The sequence below is a fragment of the Triticum dicoccoides genome, chromosome 7B (genome assembly GCF_002162155.2).
Source record: "Triticum dicoccoides isolate Atlit2015 ecotype Zavitan chromosome 7B, WEW_v2.0, whole genome shotgun sequence".
In the NCBI taxonomy this organism is placed as follows: domain Eukaryota; kingdom Viridiplantae; phylum Streptophyta; class Magnoliopsida; order Poales; family Poaceae; genus Triticum; species Triticum dicoccoides.
Genome location: NC_041393.1, coordinates 390,919,660 through 390,938,517, shown reverse-complemented (window position 1 = coordinate 390,938,517; position 18,858 = coordinate 390,919,660). Strand labels below are relative to the sequence as shown.

The following is an 18,858-nucleotide window of genomic DNA, read 5'->3' as shown; positions in this document are numbered from 1 at the left end:
ATTTGAACTATTGTTGTAGTAGGGATATTTGCAAGTTATTTATAGATAAATTATGTTATTTTCCATAATTATTTTAAGTGTTGCGACTTAAAAGAAGAAGAAAAAACAAGGGTGGCCGACTCTAGTATCCATGTCCGCGGATCAGTCCGCGGACAAATAGTGTGTCTATTTTGATAATAGATGTTGGAGATGTCTTCATAGAGAGTCATGATGTGACAATCCATATGACTAGCAAGACTAATAATAACTAGATCACTGATGGCGCGCGTTGCCACGCCCGTCTGTTTTGACAACAAAATGGTGGGAATTTACGTAGACAGTTGTATATGTTTTTTGAAGTAGTGAAAAAGACGAATACCCATTACTAATAGCATCTAGTTGATAAAGCTCAAAGTCTTCTGTGTGATGTCTTTAATTCAAATATTCAAGTTCCTAGATGTGCTGGACACATAATATTGCTTTATCGAGGTGACAAACCTATTGGATGATGTCATATACTTTGTCACTCTGACTATAGGTTGCAAGCCCAAAGTTGTACTGCTAAAACAATAACCGGGGTTGTGGAATTCTTTTGTTTGTATTTATTGATATATATAATTACATATCTTAAAGAAGTGTAGCATAGAAGACATATTCAACAATCGATGACCTTTTGAGCGAAGAAATCAGAAAACATATAACATGGTCAATGCACTTGATTTTTAGCACGAGACCACTTTCCTCGGGAGCATACAACAGTTTCACTGAACATTGGCCACTTCTCGGGAATCCTTGAACCCTGCAATACAACATTAGAGGAAAGAAAGGTGATTTAATACAACGATATGAATATCCTTGGCCAGAACTGAGACGACAATGTTTTGGACATCTAGTCACACAGAACAAGAGCATGCTGGTAGAGAAAATAAAGATGTGTATTGCGGCGTGCATCCATCTTGATGAAATTATGGTAGAAATATTAGAGGCAAAATGACACGCATCCCTACAAAAAAGCAGGAAAGAAATCCTGAAATCCAGAACCAAGAAAGCAAGTTCTGAACATGGTACGCAACCAAGTTACATGTAACGCAGTGCATGTTAAGCAGTACTCGCTAATTAATATATTTATACTACAGCTTTGACTTCGATATGCGAATTTCAACACGTGCAGAGCTGCCAAAAAGTCAGCCAACATCTTAATTGTCATATATAAAACTTGCATAAAGTATTCGAACTGAGTCTAATCAATAGCAAGCTATCCAAAAGAATAACACAATTAGTTAATGGTGTCTGCTGATCCCAAAAAGCAGAAGGAATTCTCCATGGAGCAAACACTATCGGCTTTCAGCTAGCCAAAATGGCATGGATATTGGAATGGAAGTATTAATGCACAAAAGGGTGCATGAACATTAACTGCAAAAATGTAGACCACTTCAAGCATTAATCTTGCATGAATCCCAAGGAAATGTAACAACTGTTTATTCTAAAATATAATGTAAGAAAAAGAACATTCTAGAAATGAAATGCCCGGAAAATATTGAACACACTCATCTATAGATTTTAAGGGTCAAGGGGACCTTCATTCTGAATAATAGTGCATGCTTTGTTTTCTTGCCATTCAACTTATTATTGTTTCCGACAAATAGGGAATAAGGGAAATAAGCATAAAGTAAATAGAAATGCATCACAGCACACTTGTGAAAGTAATTCTACAATGTCGTTGGAATAGTCAAATTAATAAAAACACCATATTGGTATTTCAGAGATAATTAGATTGCAGAATGGAAGGATTCCTGTAAGAAGATAATTTTAATTGACAATAAAGTCAAGGATAAAATTTTGACAACCAAGGGAAGCTCTCTTAGTTGTGACATGTTCTTGTCTACATGATGCAAATATCGATTTCCCCCTATCATTTTTCATGGTACTTCCATAAAGAACCAAAGTATTACATTTTTTTTCAAAGGATACCATGTCATAATTAAGGAGAGGGTTCCATAGAGAATAAAATAGGGAGCGGACACCAATAAGACTACTTTGTACCCGGTGAAGCCATATCTTTAGGAGATAATTGACAGATGAAGCATTGGTTGTACGGTATTAGAGAAAATAATCTGCATACCTCTAGTGTACTTGCACTTTGGTTCAATGCAAACAAAAATGATTTCTGTTGGGCTTGGATTCTTGTTGCGCGTTTTGATGACATTAACAACCTCCTGCTGCTAGCTTTAATAGTGTAAGTAACAATAGATTGTATATTGTCTCCCTAATAGTCAGGGATGACTGTATAGAGAATTGGGTAAGAAAATCACAGAAAATATGTACAACTGACAAGATTCTCATTTGGCTTAATGGAATTCAGTTACTCAAGTTTGAAAACTTCCGGTTCAGATTTCCATAGATGTAGAAAGTTGGTGTGTGCAGGTGAAAGAACCTGCCCGGTAGAGATCCCCAACCAAAAGTTTCCTGACGTCCGCGTGTACCTTCGGCCAGGTGCTCGATGCTGAATCCGGATTGAGCAATCCCCATCGCCTGCAATCATCACAGAAATAGTGCAGCCTAAAAACGCAGATGGTAAAATGTGTAAGGATAAGGTGTGGAGTAATTACATCTCCGAACGCCATTTTAGATTATGAACTGTCGACCAAAAATATTCTCAGTACCAAGCTCCAGGATATGCTCAAATCAGCATGAACATCACCTGTACGTAGAATTTTTGGTATGAGAGGAAATCAGGATACGTAATTGCTTGGAAGAACAATGAAGCATACATGAACTGAAAAGAGGAAACCTACCAGAGCAACATGCTGGAAGATGTGGTACCGAGAGTGGAAAGGGTTAGCGAAGACTGGCAGGGAAGGAAGCATATATAGACCAGCCACCAAGAATATTGGCTCAGAAACTGACGTATGATTGCATCTATCAAGTCTCAATGGAGCAGTTTCGATCAGCCGAAGCGTCGGCCTTCATCCCCGCGTCCCCTCGCTTTCTCAATGGAAGCCTGATCGACGGCGTCGGCTGGATCACCTCTCGAGTGACGACTCGATCCCCTCGCAGACGATCGACCGCATCGGCTGGACCGATCGACCGTATCGCCTGCATCACACGCGCCTCGATCGACCCCCTTTGTCAACGATGACCAATCTGATCCTCTGTATCTAGGGCCGACAAATCCGCTCCTCCTCTGAGGAGCGCTCTTTTTTCCCGAGACAGGGACGGAAGATCGCTCCGGGCCACGGGCGGTAGCTAATTGGGTTGTAGAAGCGGCCCAGTTAACCAGAGGGCTCCGTTTTTCTCCTGGAGCAGCAGCCCATTAGGACAGCTGGGCCAGGAATGCTCTACATCGCTGGAGATTGATAGACAGAGCACATCCAACGTCTAGAAACGCCCTAATCTCTAAAACGGACGGCCAAAAATGAAGGGTGCGTGAGAAGGCTGGGTCTAGGCTCAGTTATACCGTCCTAAATACTAGACCATAGTGGCGCGCGTTGCTGCGCCCGTCGATTTTTTCTATGAAATGATAGGAATTTTTATAAATATATGAAGACATGAACCATAAAAGTAAATTTGCATTAAGACCAATAAATATCTCAGTAATTATTTTTTTGCGGGTGATTAAATATCTTCGTAATTAAACATATAAAATCAGTTGATACTGAGTGAAATAGTGCAAAGTCAGTTTGAGCCTTGTGGGTATTTAGTTAGGTCTGTCTATGGATAAATGTTCGATTTTTGTTGTGCATCCTACCCGCCATCTTGTTAGCCTTTAAGTCCAGGTGCATTCGGCCTTGAAACATGCTCCAACTTCCCTATTTGTATAAAAAGACAACATCATAGTAGTTCGCTGCTAATTTTTCTTGTATTTAAGCATTTACAGAGCTATAATATATTGTCTTAAAAGCACAGATGAACACCTCTTGAAGAATCAACAATCAAAACAATGTACCAGTTTAGGGTGTATTCCTAAATTATGAACGCAATATTGAAGGATGATTCTTAGTCTTCACAACATGTATATTCAGAGTAAATCACCACATATATTTCACTCCATATATATTTAGATAACTTTACTACATATTCAAATAATTCACACGACACAAATTTTAAGTATATGGCGCGGCATTTGATAACACAGTTGGTGAGAGTGCAAATCCGTTTCATCAACCAATGCTACATAGCAAGTCTGTTTCATCAACCAATGCTACCTGCAGATTTTCAACCTTTCACGAGGTAAAAGATATGAACCAAACATATAATTATTGGCAGTGGGATTCCTTACCCCTTACCTTCGAGTAGTTTTAATCAACCATTAGTTGTAAAGCCTATACAAAAAACAGTGGGGCAGAGAGGAAAGAAATTTGATAAATTTGGAAGAAAATTATAATTATGCCACTAAGTTTGATTTCTGTTGTGGGAATCCTTTTTTTTTTCTTATAGTTTCAGCAATTTGTTCTGTTATAGTTAGGAAAGTAGAAAAGGCACCTCAACTTTCAGTTTGTTCCAAGCTTATGCAAGTTATCCAACAAGATATCTTCCTGCAAAAAAAATTTGCAACACGATATTACACTTTTTGTGTATATAATAAAGTCGGGATAAATAATTAAGAAAGGAAATATACCTTATAAGGTTTGTTCACAATTACCATCAAGAAGGTCGCTGAGTTTCCTTCTGCTCACATAACACACTGAAACAATTCTTCTAGAGCCCTATAATTATCTCTAGAAAACCTCCGCAATGAAGGTTTCCATGCTCACTTTTTCGCACAGACGTGAATATTCATAAACTGAAACCACTCGCAGTTGATCTCATGACTGACAGGCTATTGGCAAATAGAGGATCCGAAGAAAACAGTAAGAACTTTTTAGCCATTGAATTCAACACCCTGCAGTAATAATATAATCAAAGCTCGACTGAAATTGGTACGACAAGATATAGCCTGGTGCGTGATATTATACTCCACATCAAGAAAATCATGTATCATGAAGAAGTTGATGTACATGCCAAGTAGAGTAGGAAAAATTATAATGCCCTGATCATCATACTGCCAAAACATTATGAGAAGTAAGAATCTTCATATCTTTTTAGATTGAACATAATTAAGCTTAGTCTCAATCATTGATCAGAAATTCAGAAGCGTTGTAAGATTCTCACCTGACAGAAAAAAGGTTGTCCTGGCACAAATCAAGAAACCTATTATCCAACCAATCCAGAAGTAAATCAAGCAACAACGGTCTGACCTTGTTTGAGGATGCAACCAGAACCACCGTCTGTTGCACATAGAGGAGAAGGATATCGTAGGCAAAAAGGAGTGTGCCAGCGGCAGACAACAATGTTGGAGTAGATGATGCCAGCTTGGAGCCTTGGAGTGAATCCACGCAAAGCCATGGAGGCTCGGAAAGTCGTCGAGCGTCGGGACCAGGAAAGGCATCAGGAATCAGGAATTCAAGATCCAAGTAGAGAAATTACATATAATAAACCAAAGAATATACTCTATTAGGCTTACGAAGTAAAGAGAAAGTAGGGAATCAGGCCACTAATTGATACACCACCATCGAACTTGACCAGGGAACAGACCGCCGGCACACTGAATTACAATCAAATCATACAGGAAAGGGGGAGCGTCAGGAGACGAAGTATATAATATAGGCAAATCAGCAGGTTAGGAAAAAGAAACACACGCCTCCATTAATTGCCGCCGGCAAGTGGCGCACATCACCCGCCATGAATTCTCCATGGAACTGACAATTCATTGCCTCCTTCAATCCGGGCAAATCCGTTTCACTGGTATGGCTCAAGAATAGTCTGCCACCGCTTCGCCTGATCGCCTCTACCTGCGTAGGAGGCTCGAACCTGCTCGGTCGCATGGTTCGCTGTGTGACGGGGAAGGCCGCGTGATCGCATCGCCTAGTTTGGCTCCCAGTCGCTATGCGGGTCTTCATTCATGTCCATTGTACGTCGCCACTCAAGAGTTGCGGCCGAGCGAGCGGAAGGAGGGTCGTGTTCTTTTCCTCTCTTTTTAGGCAAACTCGTGGCGTAGGTCCAAAATAATGTCAGGGGCCCAAAATTGTCACCGGAGCAGCGGCCCAGTACGGACAGCGGCCCACGCGGGATTAAAAGCCAGATGGACGGCCAAAAATGCGTACAAGTGATGATCCAACGGTTTCAAACGCAGATAGCCTGAGATGGCCGGAAAAGTGTTCGGTTATAATGTTTCTAAATAACATGTAGTACTGTAGGTTATTGTCATGTCATCAAGAGCCACTATTATCGATCACTGATACGTCGTCAACATATCTATAATTTATGAATTATTCATGCTATATTTACATCGTTTATATATAATTTTGATGCACGTTCATAATATTTTTATGGACTAAGTTATTAATCTAGTGTCAAGTGTCAATTTCTGTTTTGCATGTTTTTTATTTAGCAAGAAGTCTATATCTAGCAAGGTCCAAACATGATAAAAAATTACGATGGTTTTCTCTACTATCTAAAAAGAACGTAAGGTTTTCATTTCACATTTCTTCCCACCACCCATTCATCCAACCTTCCATGTATATGATAATCAATCACCTTAATTTACTTACCTTCTGAATCAATTCCACTTTAATTTACTTACCAAACTTCTAATCAAAATATAAGGTAATTTACGGTCAGAATTTGATGAACATTTATTTACACAATCACATTATTATTGATAGGTAAATTTCAAGCTAACATACTAGAATATTTATATCCCATTGCAACGCACGGGCATTGTTCTAGTTTATAAAAAATAAGAAACACTGGAAGCTTCGGGAGAGGATGAGAAGATGGATGTGGGGCCCACAAGCCCAGGAGCGTGGCCTAGCCCCCGGCCGCGCCTAGCCCCCGGGCGCACCATCCAGGATTGTGAGGCCCCTCCGTTTGACATAATTCCTGGCCTATAAATTCACATATATTCCAAAACCATCGGAGCGAGACCCGAAGCAATTTTATCGCCGCTAGAAGCCTCTGCTCCGAAGTGGTGCAATCTGAAGGCCTTTTTCGACACTCTATCAGAGTGGGAACTGATGCGGAGCATCCTTCCATCATCCCCATGGACTCTACACCAACACATCAAGCACTACATGGACCTATGACAAGAGCTGGTGCACATGCCATTAAAACCAAGTTGAACTCACTCCTATACGAGGTTGACATGGATATGAATAGAACTTGGATGCAACCTCACCGAAATGTGCTATGTGTCATTAGGTACGAGGACGACCGCCACCAAGTAGCTAGGGAGCATCCCGGAAGCCAAGGAGAAGGACCCCAAGGCCACAAGGAAGAAGGAGGCAGCCGCAAGAACGAAGACAGCACCTCCCAGGCGACCCCGTGCCCATGGGCATCTCAGAAAGCTACTGGAAGTGAAGACGCACACCGCTGTGCGCACGACCTCCGGACCCCGTGCGCATGGGCCTCGCCGCTGTAGCACCCCGTGCGCACGGGCCTCACTTACCCCGTGCGCACAACCCTCCTAGGTTTTGGCCGAGGGTTTCCTGTTTCACCCTCCAAGTCGTCCCTTACCTCCCTCTAGCTATATATTTCGTGTTTAGGACATTATTTAGGGTTAGCAAAGTATATGTGAGACATTGAGAGAGCTTTGCTCATCTACCACTGATCTTGGAGATCATGACCTCCTGGGAGAAGATCCCAAGTGGATATCAAGACCTCCTTTTGGAGAAGACTATCATCAAGACCTCACCTCCTTATGAGTCGAAAGAACCTTACCTTTGTGGTTGATTCCTTGGATTGTTCTTGTATTCTTGTGGATCTCAACTATGCTATTCTAGTGGATGTGTGATTGGGTTTTGTTTGAGTGAATTTCTCTCTTGTGTTCTTGTTTTTCATCCCTTTCCCCCTCCAAGTATGAAAAGATCTCCACTTAGGGTTCCAACCTACAACAGGAACCCATCCACGGAGGCCTCTTCATCAACCTTGCTGCCACCATGGCAATGTGTGAGTAGTTCATCCTCGAGGTTGGGGGTATGTATTAGTAGCCATGTGTCTGATTCCGATCTTTATTGATGCAGGGTGGAAACCCTAGGGCCGAACTTTCATGATTTGGAGGTGATCCTACGAACAACACGAGGGGGAAACAAGAGGGAAAACACGAGAGGAATCACTCAAACCAACAAGATTCGATTACACATGTGCTAGATCCTGGAAACACAAAGAGATACACGATCCACGATCAACAAGGGACGATACAAGTAGCAAGTTCTTCTCCATGAGGAGGTCTTGAGGGATCTTCCCATGAGGGGTCTTGAATCCGCTTGGGGGATCTTCTCTGTAGAGGTCGTGAACTCCGATGGAGAAGTAACCAAGTGGATTCGCAAAGCTCTATATCTCAAATGAGCTATCACATTGCTAACCCTAGAAAGAGGGAGGAGGAGGAGTACATATAGTCTAAGTGGGTGAAGGGGTGCATGGGCTTCAGCCCAACATGCAGTGCATACACAGGTGTCGAACGTCCAACAGTTACCGTCTTCCGATGGCTTACAAGAGTCCGGACGTCCGGTACTTGTCAGAAGTCTGACATTTTGGCTCGGGATGGTTGGTGTCAGATTTCCGGCCGGCATCAGACGTCCGGGGCATGGGTCGTCCGGTGGTCTCCATACTTCTAACGTTTTGGTTCTGTGATGGTGGTGTCGGTCGTCCATGGGCTGGAGCGTGTCGGACGTTCGGTCGGTGTCGACCGTTCAGCCACTATAGTGTGCGCAGGCTGGGATTCGGCTGGCCGGCTGGAGCTCCCAGGCATCGGACGTCTGACGGGTACCGGTCGTCCGGTGGCTATCAACTTCAAGGATCTTCCTCTCTTGGTCCTTGTACTTGGTGTCTGCGTTGTCTTGTCCATTGGGTGTAGCTGCTCCATGGCTGTCCTCTAGGTACCTGATCACACATAGTGTCTCCGCTTGAGGAAGTGGTAGTTCGGAGAGGAGCGAGTTCACCTTATCCTCGATAGCCTTTGCTCGAGCTCTTGTCATCGGTCCAAATGGTGTCGTGGGAGACGTAGGTAGGTCCATGGGGATGACCTTGGGATGCTCCGCATCATCTCCCCCCCTCCCTTGGGAAAGATCCGACCTCGGATCGAAAGCCTCATCACCATGGTAGGGAGTGAGATCCTTGACATTGAAGATGTCGCTCACGGAGTACGTGTCACATGATAACTTGATCTTGTAAGCGTTGTTGTTGTAGCATGCTAGTACCTTGAAGGGTCCGTCGGCTTGTGGTAGAAGTTTGGATTTGCGTTCGTTGGGGAAGCGGTCCTTGCGAAGGTGTAGCCACACTAGGTCTCCTATGTTGAATATCATGGGTTGCTTGTTGATGCTGAGCTTGGTCGCGAGTCGTTGTACTTGGCGCTCGATGGTGTGCCTTGTATCATCATGCATCTTCTTGAGGTAGCTCACTCGTGCACTTGCGTCCATGTTGATGCGCTCTTGTAGAGGTAGAGGAAGAATGTCCAATGGAGACAACGGGTTGAAACCGTAGACGACCTCGAAGGGGGACTTGCCGGTAGTAGAGTGTCTTGCAATTGTAGGCCTACTCGGTGATGGGTAGGCACTCCTCACACTCCTTTATGTTCTTGTTGATTAACATGCATAGTAGAGTGGACAGTGTCCGGTTCGTGACCTCCGTTTGGCCATCGATTAGAGGATGGTATGCCGATGGGAACAAAAGCTTGATTCTGAGCTTGGCACCTAAGGCCTTTGATGACCCACAAGTATAGAGGATCTATCGTAGTCCTTTCGATAAGAGTGTCAACCCCAATGAGGAGCAGAAAGAAATGACAAGTAGTTTTCAGTAAGGTATTCTCTGGAAGCACTGAAATTATCGGTAACAGATAGTTTTGTGATAAGGTAATTCGTAACGGGTAACAAGTAACAAAAGTAAACAAGGTGCATCAAGGTGGCCCAATCCTTTTTGTATCAAAGAAAAATCCTGGACAAACTCTTATATAGAGGAAAGTGCTCCCGAGGACACTTGGGGATTATCGTCAAGCTAGTTTTCATCATGCTCATATGATTCGCGTTTGTTACTTGATAATTTGATATGTGGGTGGACCGGTGCTTGGGTACTGCTCTTCCTTGGACAAGCATCCCATTTATGATTAACCCCCCTCGCAAGCATCCACAACTACGAAAGAATAATTTAAGTAAACCTAACCATAGCATGAAATATATGGATCCTAACCAGACCCTTATGAAAGCAACACATAAACTAGGGTTTAAGCTTCTGTCACTCTAGCACCCCATCATCTACTTATTACTTCCCAATGCCTTCCCCTAGGCCCAACAATCGTGAAGTGTCATGTAATCGACGTTCACATAACACCACTAGAGGAAAGACAACATACATCTCATCAAAATATTGAACGAATACCAAATTCATATGACTACTAATAACAAGACTTTCCCCATGTCCTCAAGAACAAACGTAACTACTCACAAATCACATTCATGTTCATAATCAGAGGGGTATTAATGTGCATAAAGAATCTGAACATATAATCTTCCACCGAATAAACCAACTAGCATCAACTACAAGGAGTAATCAACACTACTAGCAACCCACGGCTACCAATCTGAGGTTTTGAGACAAAGATCGGATACAAGAGATGAACTAGGGTTTGAGAGGAGATGGTGTTGGTGAAGATGTTGATGGAGATTGACCCCCTCCCTATGAGAGGATTGATGGTGATGACGATGGTGACGATTTCCCCCTCCCGGAAGGATGTTTCCCTAGCGGAACAGCTCCGCCGGAGCCCTAGATTGGTTCTGCCTCGAGACGGTGGCGCTTCGTCCCAAAAGCTTCCTTCTGATTTTTTCTAGGGCAAAAGACACCTTATACAAGAAGATGGGCATCGAGGGGCTTCCAAGTGGTCCATGAGGCAGGGGCGCGCCAAGGGGGTAGGGCGCGCCCTCCACCCTCGTGGACAGTGGGTGGCCCCCCTCTGGTGCTTTCTTCATCCAATATTTTTAAATATTCCAAAACTGACTTTCGTGGAGTTCCAGGACTTTTGGAGTTGTGCAGAATAGGTCTCTAATATTTGCTCTTTTTCCAGCCTAGAATTCCAGCTGCCGGCATTCTCCCTCTTCATGTAAACCTTGTAAAATAAGATATAAAAGGCATAAGTATTGTGACATAATGTGAAGTAATAGCCCATAATGCGATAAATATCGATATAAAAGCATGATGCAAAATGGACGTATCAACTCCCCCAAGCTTAGACCTCGCTCGTCCTCAAGCGGAAGCCGATCGAAAAATATGTCCACATATTTAGAGAAAGAGGTGTCAATAAAATAAAATACGAACATGAGGGCATCATGATCATTCTTAGAATAGCAACATATATATATATATTCATATGATCTCTTATGCTGAACTAACAATCTATTCACAATGTAAAGTATGAATCATAAACTTCATTGAAAACTAAAAAACTATGATCTCAGTCATTGAAGCAATTGCAATTTATCATAACATCGGAAAGAGTCAATATAAGAGCTTTTCAGCAAGCCCACATACTCAACTATCATTTAGTCTTTCACAATTGCTAACACTCACGCAATACTTATGGGTATGAAGTTTTAATCGGACACAGAGAAAGATAGGGGCTTATGGTTTTGCCTCCCAACCTTTTACCTCAAGGGTAACATCAACAATAATGCTTTATGAAAACCCACATCCGATTGGATATATATATCAGGATCTTTCCAACATGTAGTGCTTGCCAAAGGAAGTGTAAAAAGGAAAGGTGAAGATCACCATGACTCTTGTATAAGGTATAAGACAAAAAAAGATCGGCCCTTCGCAGAGGGAAGCATAGGTTGTCATGTGCTTTTATGGTTGGATGCACAAAATCTTAATGCAAAATAACGTCACTTTATATTGCCACTTGTGATAGGGACCTTTATTATGCAGTTTGTTGCTTTTATTTCTTCCATATCACAAGCTCGTATAAAGCTTATTTTCTCCACACTAACAGATCATGCGTATTTAGAGAGCAATTTTTATTGCTTGCAACGATGACAAATTACTTGAAGGATCTTGCTCAATCCATATGTAGATATGGTGGACTCTCATGGCAAAACTGGGTTTAAGGATATTCAGAAGCACAAGTAGTAACTCTACTTGGTGCAAAAAATTTGTGTAGCATGAGGGGGAAAGGCAAGCTAAACATGTTGGATGATCCAAGACAATATAATTTATTTCGGATATAAGAAAACATAACCCATTATGTTGTCTTCCTTGTCCAACATCAACTTTTTAGCATGTCATATTTTAATGAGTGCTCACAATCATAAAAGATGTCCAAGATAGTATATTTATATGTGGAAACCTCTCTTTCTTTATTACTTCCTATTAATTGCAACGATGACCAAAACTATGTTTGTCAACTCTCAACAACTGTTATTCATCATACTCTTTATATGTGAAGTCATTACTCTCCATAAGATCAATATGATCTCTTTATTTCTTTTCATTCTTCCTTTTTTTCTTTTACTCCCTCAAGATCATAGCCAGATAACCAAGCCCTCGACTCAAGACTAATCTTTATTATATATAGCTCACAGACTCGATTACATAGATAAGGATCAACACAGAAACTCAAAGCTAAATCATACTAAACTTTATTCTACTAGATCAAGATATAACCAAAAGGATAAAACTAAGAAAAACGATAAAGATAGAAGTGTGATGGTGATATGATACCGGGGCACCTCCCCCAAGCTTGGCAGTTGCCAAGGGGAGTGCCCATACCCATGTATTTATGCCTCTTTCTTCGGAGGTGGTGATCATGGAGTTGTTGATGACGTAGGCTTCTTCCTTAATTTGCGCTTGAGGATAGAATTTTGCTCCCCTAGGTCATCGATCTCCTGCTCAAGGCTTAATATCTTTTTGCCTAGTTCCTGTTTGTTCTCCTGCAAGAGGCGAAAAGGGATAAACTCGATCTTAGGTTTCTTTGCTCTATCAGGGAGGCTTGACTTTTTGAACTCCACATGCATGTCCCCAGGTTGAGGTAATGGGACTTCATCTTCATCTAAGCTCGTCTCCTCCTTTCCCCTAGGATCATAGTCTTCTTCTTCCTCCATGGTCCAACCACAATGATCCAAGTCCCCGTAGACCTTAGGGTCTGCAAGGTAATCAGCCACATAGCTTTCTCCCTCCGAATCCTGGGACGACATATTGCTCTAATCTGCGGCGGAAACAACTCAAAATAAAAACAGAGGATTTTGTGATGGTATGGTGGTCAAAACCTTCAAGAGATTATATATTAATTTGTACCGACCAAAAGAAGTATCGTGCAAGAAAACGGAGTCCGGAGGGCACACGAGGTGTCCACGAGGCAGGGGGCACGCCCAGGGGTAGGGCGCGCCCTCCATCCTTGTGGATGCCTCGTGTCCTTTCCGGACTACTTCTTATTTTCCTATTTTCTTAAGTATTCCAAACGGAGAAAAATTGTTGTTAGAACTATTTTGGAGTCGGTTTACTTACCGTACCACATACCTATTCCTTTCGGAGTCTGAAACATTCTGGAAAGTGTCCCTTATTTACTCCTTCGGGGTTATGGTGTCAATAACATTGGTTTCAACATTTATGGGATTACCTGAGATATATTGTTTGATTCTTTGACCGTTCACCACCTTCGGATTTGTGCCTTCGAAGTTGTTGATTTTTATGGCACCGGAACGATAGACCTCCTCGATAATGTAAGGACCTTCCCATTTAGAGAGGAGTTTTCTTGCAAAAATCTTAAACGAGAGTTGTATAACAAGACATAATCACCTACATTAAACTCACGCTTTTGTATCCTTTTGTCATACCATATTTTAACTTTTTATTTAAACAGTTTGGCATTCTCATAGGCCTGGGTTCTCCACTCATCAAGTGAGCTAAGGTCAAATAGTCTCTTCTCACCGGCAAGTTTGAAATCATAATTGAGATCTTTAATGGCCCAATATGCCTTATGTTGTAGTTCGAGATGTAAGTGACATGCTTTTCCATAAACCATTTTATACGGAGACATACCCATAGGATTTTTATATGCAGTTCTATAGGCCCATAATGCATCATCAAGTTTCTTGGACAAATTCTTTCTAGATCTATTAACAGTCTTTTGCAAAATTAATTTAATCTCTCTATTACTCAGTTCTGCTTGACCACTAGACTATGGGTGGTATGGAGATGCAATTCTATGATTAACATCATACTTAGCAAGCATTTTACGAAAAGCACCATGAATAAAATGTGAACAACCAACAGTCATTAAGTATCTAGGGACTCCAAACCTCAGAAAAGTAACTTCTTTAAGCATCTTAATAGAGGTGTTATGATGAGCACTACTAGTTGGAATAGCTTCTACCCACTTAGTAATGAATCAACAACAACTAAAATATGTGTATACCCATTAGAGGAAGGAAACGGTCCCATATAATCAAAGCCCCAAACATCAAATGGTTCAATAACAAGTGCATAGTTCATAGGCATTTCTTGACGTCTGCTAATATTACCAATTCTTTGACATTCATCGCAAGACAAGACAAACTTACGGGCATCTTTGAAGAGAGTAGGCCAATAAAAACCGGATTGCAATACCTTATGTGCGGTTCTATCTCCAGCGTGGTGTCCTCCATAAGCCTCGAAGTGACACTTGCGTAGGATCTGTTCCTCGTCATGCTCAGGTACACAACGTCTAATAACACCATCTACTCCTTCTTTATAAAGGTGTGGGTCATCCCAGAAGTAATGTCTTAAATCATAGAAAAACCTTTTCTTTTGCTGGTATGTGAAACTAGGTGGTATAAATTTAGCAATAATGTAATTAGCATAATCAGCATACCATGAAGCAGTACAAGAAGCATTTATGACAGCTAATTGTTCATCAATAAAGCTATCATCAATAGGTAGTGGGTCATCAAGAACATTCTCTAACCTAGATAAGTTGTCCGCAACGGGGTTCTCAGCTCCCTTTCTATCAATAATATGCAAATCAAATTCTTGTAGAAAGAGAACCCATCTAATAAGTCTAGGTTTAGCATCTTTCTTTTCCATAAGATATTTAATAGCAGCATGATCAGTGTGAACAGTTACTTTAGAATCAACAATATAAGGTCTGAACTTATCACAAGCAAATACAACTGCTAAAAAATCTTTTTCAGTAGTAGCATAATTTCTCTGGGCACTGTCTAGAGTTTTACTAGCATATTGGATGACATTTAATTTCTTATCAACTCTTTGTCCTAGAACAACACCTACAACATAATCACTAGCATCACACATAATTTCAAAGGGTAAATTCCAATCAGGTGGCTGAACAATAGCTGCAGAAATCAAGGCTTTCTTAAGTATTTCAAATGCTTCTACACAAACATCATCAAAGACAAAAGGAACATCTTTTTGTAAGAGACTAGTCAGAGGCCTAGAAATTTTTGAGAAGTCTTTAATGAACCTCCTATAAAACCGGCATGACCAAGGAAACTTCTTATACCTTTAATGCCCTTAGGACATGACATCTTTTCGATAGCATCAACTTTAGCTTTATCAACTTCAATACCTCTTTCAGAAATTTTATGCCCCAAGACAATACCTTCATTAACCACAAAGTGGCACTTCTCCCAATGCAAGACAAGATTAGTTTCTTCACATCTCTGCAAAACTCGATCAAGGTTGCTTAAGCAATCATCAAAAGAAGTTCCATACACGGAGAAATCATCCATGAAAACCTCAACAATCTTTTCACAAAAGTCAGAGAATATAGCAGTCATACATCTTCGAAAGGTAGCAGGTGCATTACATAAACCAAAAGGCATACGTCTATAAGCAAAGGTACCAAAAGGGCAAGTAAAAGTGGTCTTTTCCTGATCCTCTTTTGAAATAGGTATTTGAGAGAAACCAGAATAACCATCTAGAAAGCAAAAAATGTGTATATTTGGATAATCTTTCTAGCATTTGATCAATAAAAGATAAAGGGTAATGATCTTTTCTATTAGCTTTATTTAATTTGCGGAAGTCAATTACCATTCTATAACCTGTAACAATTCTTTGTGGGATCAATTCATCTTTATCATTAGGAACAACAGTAATACCTCCCTTCTTAGGGACACAATGGACAGGACTTGCCCACTGACTATCAACAATAGGATAAATTATACCTGCCTCCAAAAGCTTTAGTATTTCATTTCTTACCATTTCTTTCATATTAGGATTTAACCGTCGTTGGTGATCAACAACCGGTTAACGTCTTTCTCCAATTTTATTTTGTGCTCGCATAGAGTGGGACTAATGCCCTTAAGATTATCAAGAGTATATCCAATAGCAGCGCGGTGCTTCTTCAGAGTTTTCAATAATTTCTCTTCTTCCTGCTCTGAAAGGTTAGCACTATAATAAAAGGATATATCTTCTTTTCATCAAGATAAGCATATTTAAGAGTATCAGGTAAAGGTTTAAGCTCAAACACGGGATCACCCTTGGGTGGAGGAGGATCCACTAGGATTTCAACAGGCAAGCTGTGTTTCAATATAGGTCCATGTTTAAAGAATACTTCATCTATTTCCCTTCTTTCATTCATGAACATATCATTTTGGTGGTCAAGCAAATATTGTTCTAAAGGATCATTAGGAGACACGACAATAGAAGCAAGACCAATAATTTCATCTTTACTAGGCAATTCTTTATCGTGGGGTTGTCTACAAAATTTAGCAAAATTAAAATCATGACACATATCCCCGAAACCAACAGTAACAATATCCTTTTTGCAATCTATCTTAGCATTAACAGTATTCAAGAAGGGTCTACCAAATATAATGGGACAGAAGTCATCTTGTGGGGAACCAAGAACAAGAAAGTTAGTAGGATATTTAACTTTCCCACACAAGACTTCAACATCTCTAACAATCCCAATTGGTGAAATAGTATCTCTATTGGCAAGCTTAATTGTAACATCAATATATTCTATCTCAGCAGGTGCAATATCATGCATAATTTCTTTGTATAAGGAATGAGGTATTGTACTGACACTAGCACCCATATCACATAAGCCATGATAACAATAATCTCCTATTTTAACAGAAACAACAGGCATGCCAACAACAAGTCTATCTTTATTTTTAGTATCGGGTCTAGCAATTCTAGCAGCTTCATCATAGAAGTAAATAACATGCCCATCAATATTATCGACCAAGAGGTCTTTAACCATAGCAATACTAGTTTCAACTTTAATCTGCTCAGGGGTTGTAGGTGTTCTAGCATTACTCTTATGAACCATGGTTGAAGCTTTAGCGTGATCCTTTAATCTAACAGGGAGAGGTGGTTTCTCAATATAAGCGGTAGGAATAATAGGATCAACATTATAAGTGATAGGGTTTTCTTCAACTTTAATAGGTTCTACTACTTTTACTTCAATGGGAGGATGATATTTAAACCACTTCTCCTTAGGGAGATCAACATGAGTAGCAAATGATTCACAGAAAGAAGCTACTATCTCAGAGTCAAGTCCATATTTAGTGCTAAATTCACGAAAAAGCATCGGTATCCATAAAAGATTTAACACAATCAAACTTAGGTGTTATACCTAACTCCTTACCTTCGTCGAGTTCCCAATATTCAGAGTTGCGTTTAATTCTTTCCAATAAATCCCATTTGAATTCAATGGTCTTCATCATAAAAGAACCAGTACAAGAAGTATCGAGCATGGAGCGATTGTTGAGAGAAAGCCGAGCATAAAAATTTTGAATAATAATTTCTCTTGAGAGATCATGATTGGGGCATGAATATAACATTTACTTAAGCCTCCCCGAAGCTTGAGAGATACTTTATCCTTCGCGAGGCCAAAAATTATATATACAATTATGATCATGATGAACCAGATGCATAGGATAAAACTTCTGATGAAATTCCAATTTCAATCGGTTGTAGTTCCATGATCCAATATCATCACATAGCCTAAACCATGTCAATGCCTTTCCCTTCAAAGATAAAGGGAAGACCTTCTTCTTAATAACATCCTCGGGCATACCTGCAAGCCTAAATAATCCACAAACTTCATCCACATAGATTAGGTGCATATCAGGATGTAATGTTCCATCTCCTGTAAAAGGATTAGCTAGCAGTTTCTCTATCATACCCGAAGGAATTTCGAAGTAAAAAATTTCAGTAGGTTCAGTAGTGTGACGCCCGGGTAATTAAGCTACAGTGAACCTCTGCTAATGATGCCACGTCACCTCGATTACTGTTCCTAATCACGTGTTAGTTCAAAACTGATTCAAATTCAAATTCAAAATCAACCAAAGAATAAAAGTTTTCAAATATTAAAACTAAAATGTTCGGAGTGAACCAAATATTGCATAGGTAATTATGGTGGAGAAAGCACACCTTTATAAAATGTTTAAACACTATAAAATGAATAAAAAAGTAACAATAATAATTATTTATATGCTTTCAAAATGTTAAACAATTTCAAAACTATTTTGTTTCGGTGCTAAGTGGTTTGTGGCTGTGGCTTAGTTTGCAAACTCTCTTTTGGTGCCACTGTAGTATCTTACTAAAATGAGAAATAAAAGCAAACACAAAAACAGAAAACAATACAAAAGAGAAAAAAAAGAACTAAAACCTAAAGCTAACAGAAAAAAAATGGAAGACCCCCTCCCTGGGCCGTGGCCCAAATGGACCAGCCCACTGGCCCAGACCGGCCCCCACTCCCCCATAACCCCACTAAACCGAAACCCTAACCCCCCACTCGCTCCACTCCCTCCCCCGATTCCCCTGGATCGGGATCGATCCCCATCCCTCCTCACCCTCGCTCCTCTCGCTTCCCCCGAACCAGATCGGGACGCAACGCCCCCCCCTTGC

General features: G+C 40.8%; 1 protein-coding gene across 3 annotated transcripts; it reads right to left on the bottom strand.

The window, feature by feature from the left end:
- Positions 1-558: 558 nt before the first annotated feature.
- LOC119342193 lies at positions 559-3,161 on the bottom strand. 3 transcript variants are annotated; one of them, XM_037614036.1, is made up of 5 exons: positions 2,775-3,161; positions 2,589-2,680; positions 2,414-2,511; positions 2,102-2,198; positions 559-778 (listed from the first exon to the last, which is right to left on the bottom strand). In XM_037614036.1, exons 2-5 carry the CDS (start codon positions 2,601-2,603, stop codon positions 686-688), a joined length of 303 nt encoding a protein of 100 aa, XP_037469933.1. In that variant the 5' UTR covers positions 2,604-2,680; positions 2,775-3,161; the 3' UTR covers positions 559-685. The 3 variants fall into 3 exon arrangements, 2 of the variants coding, with proteins under 2 accessions (XP_037469933.1, XP_037469934.1); XM_037614037.1 differs by having other exon boundaries at positions 2,102-2,195; XR_005165438.1 differs by lacking the exon at positions 2,102-2,198 and having other exon boundaries at positions 2,414-2,680.
- Positions 3,162-18,858: the final 15,697 nt, after the last annotated feature.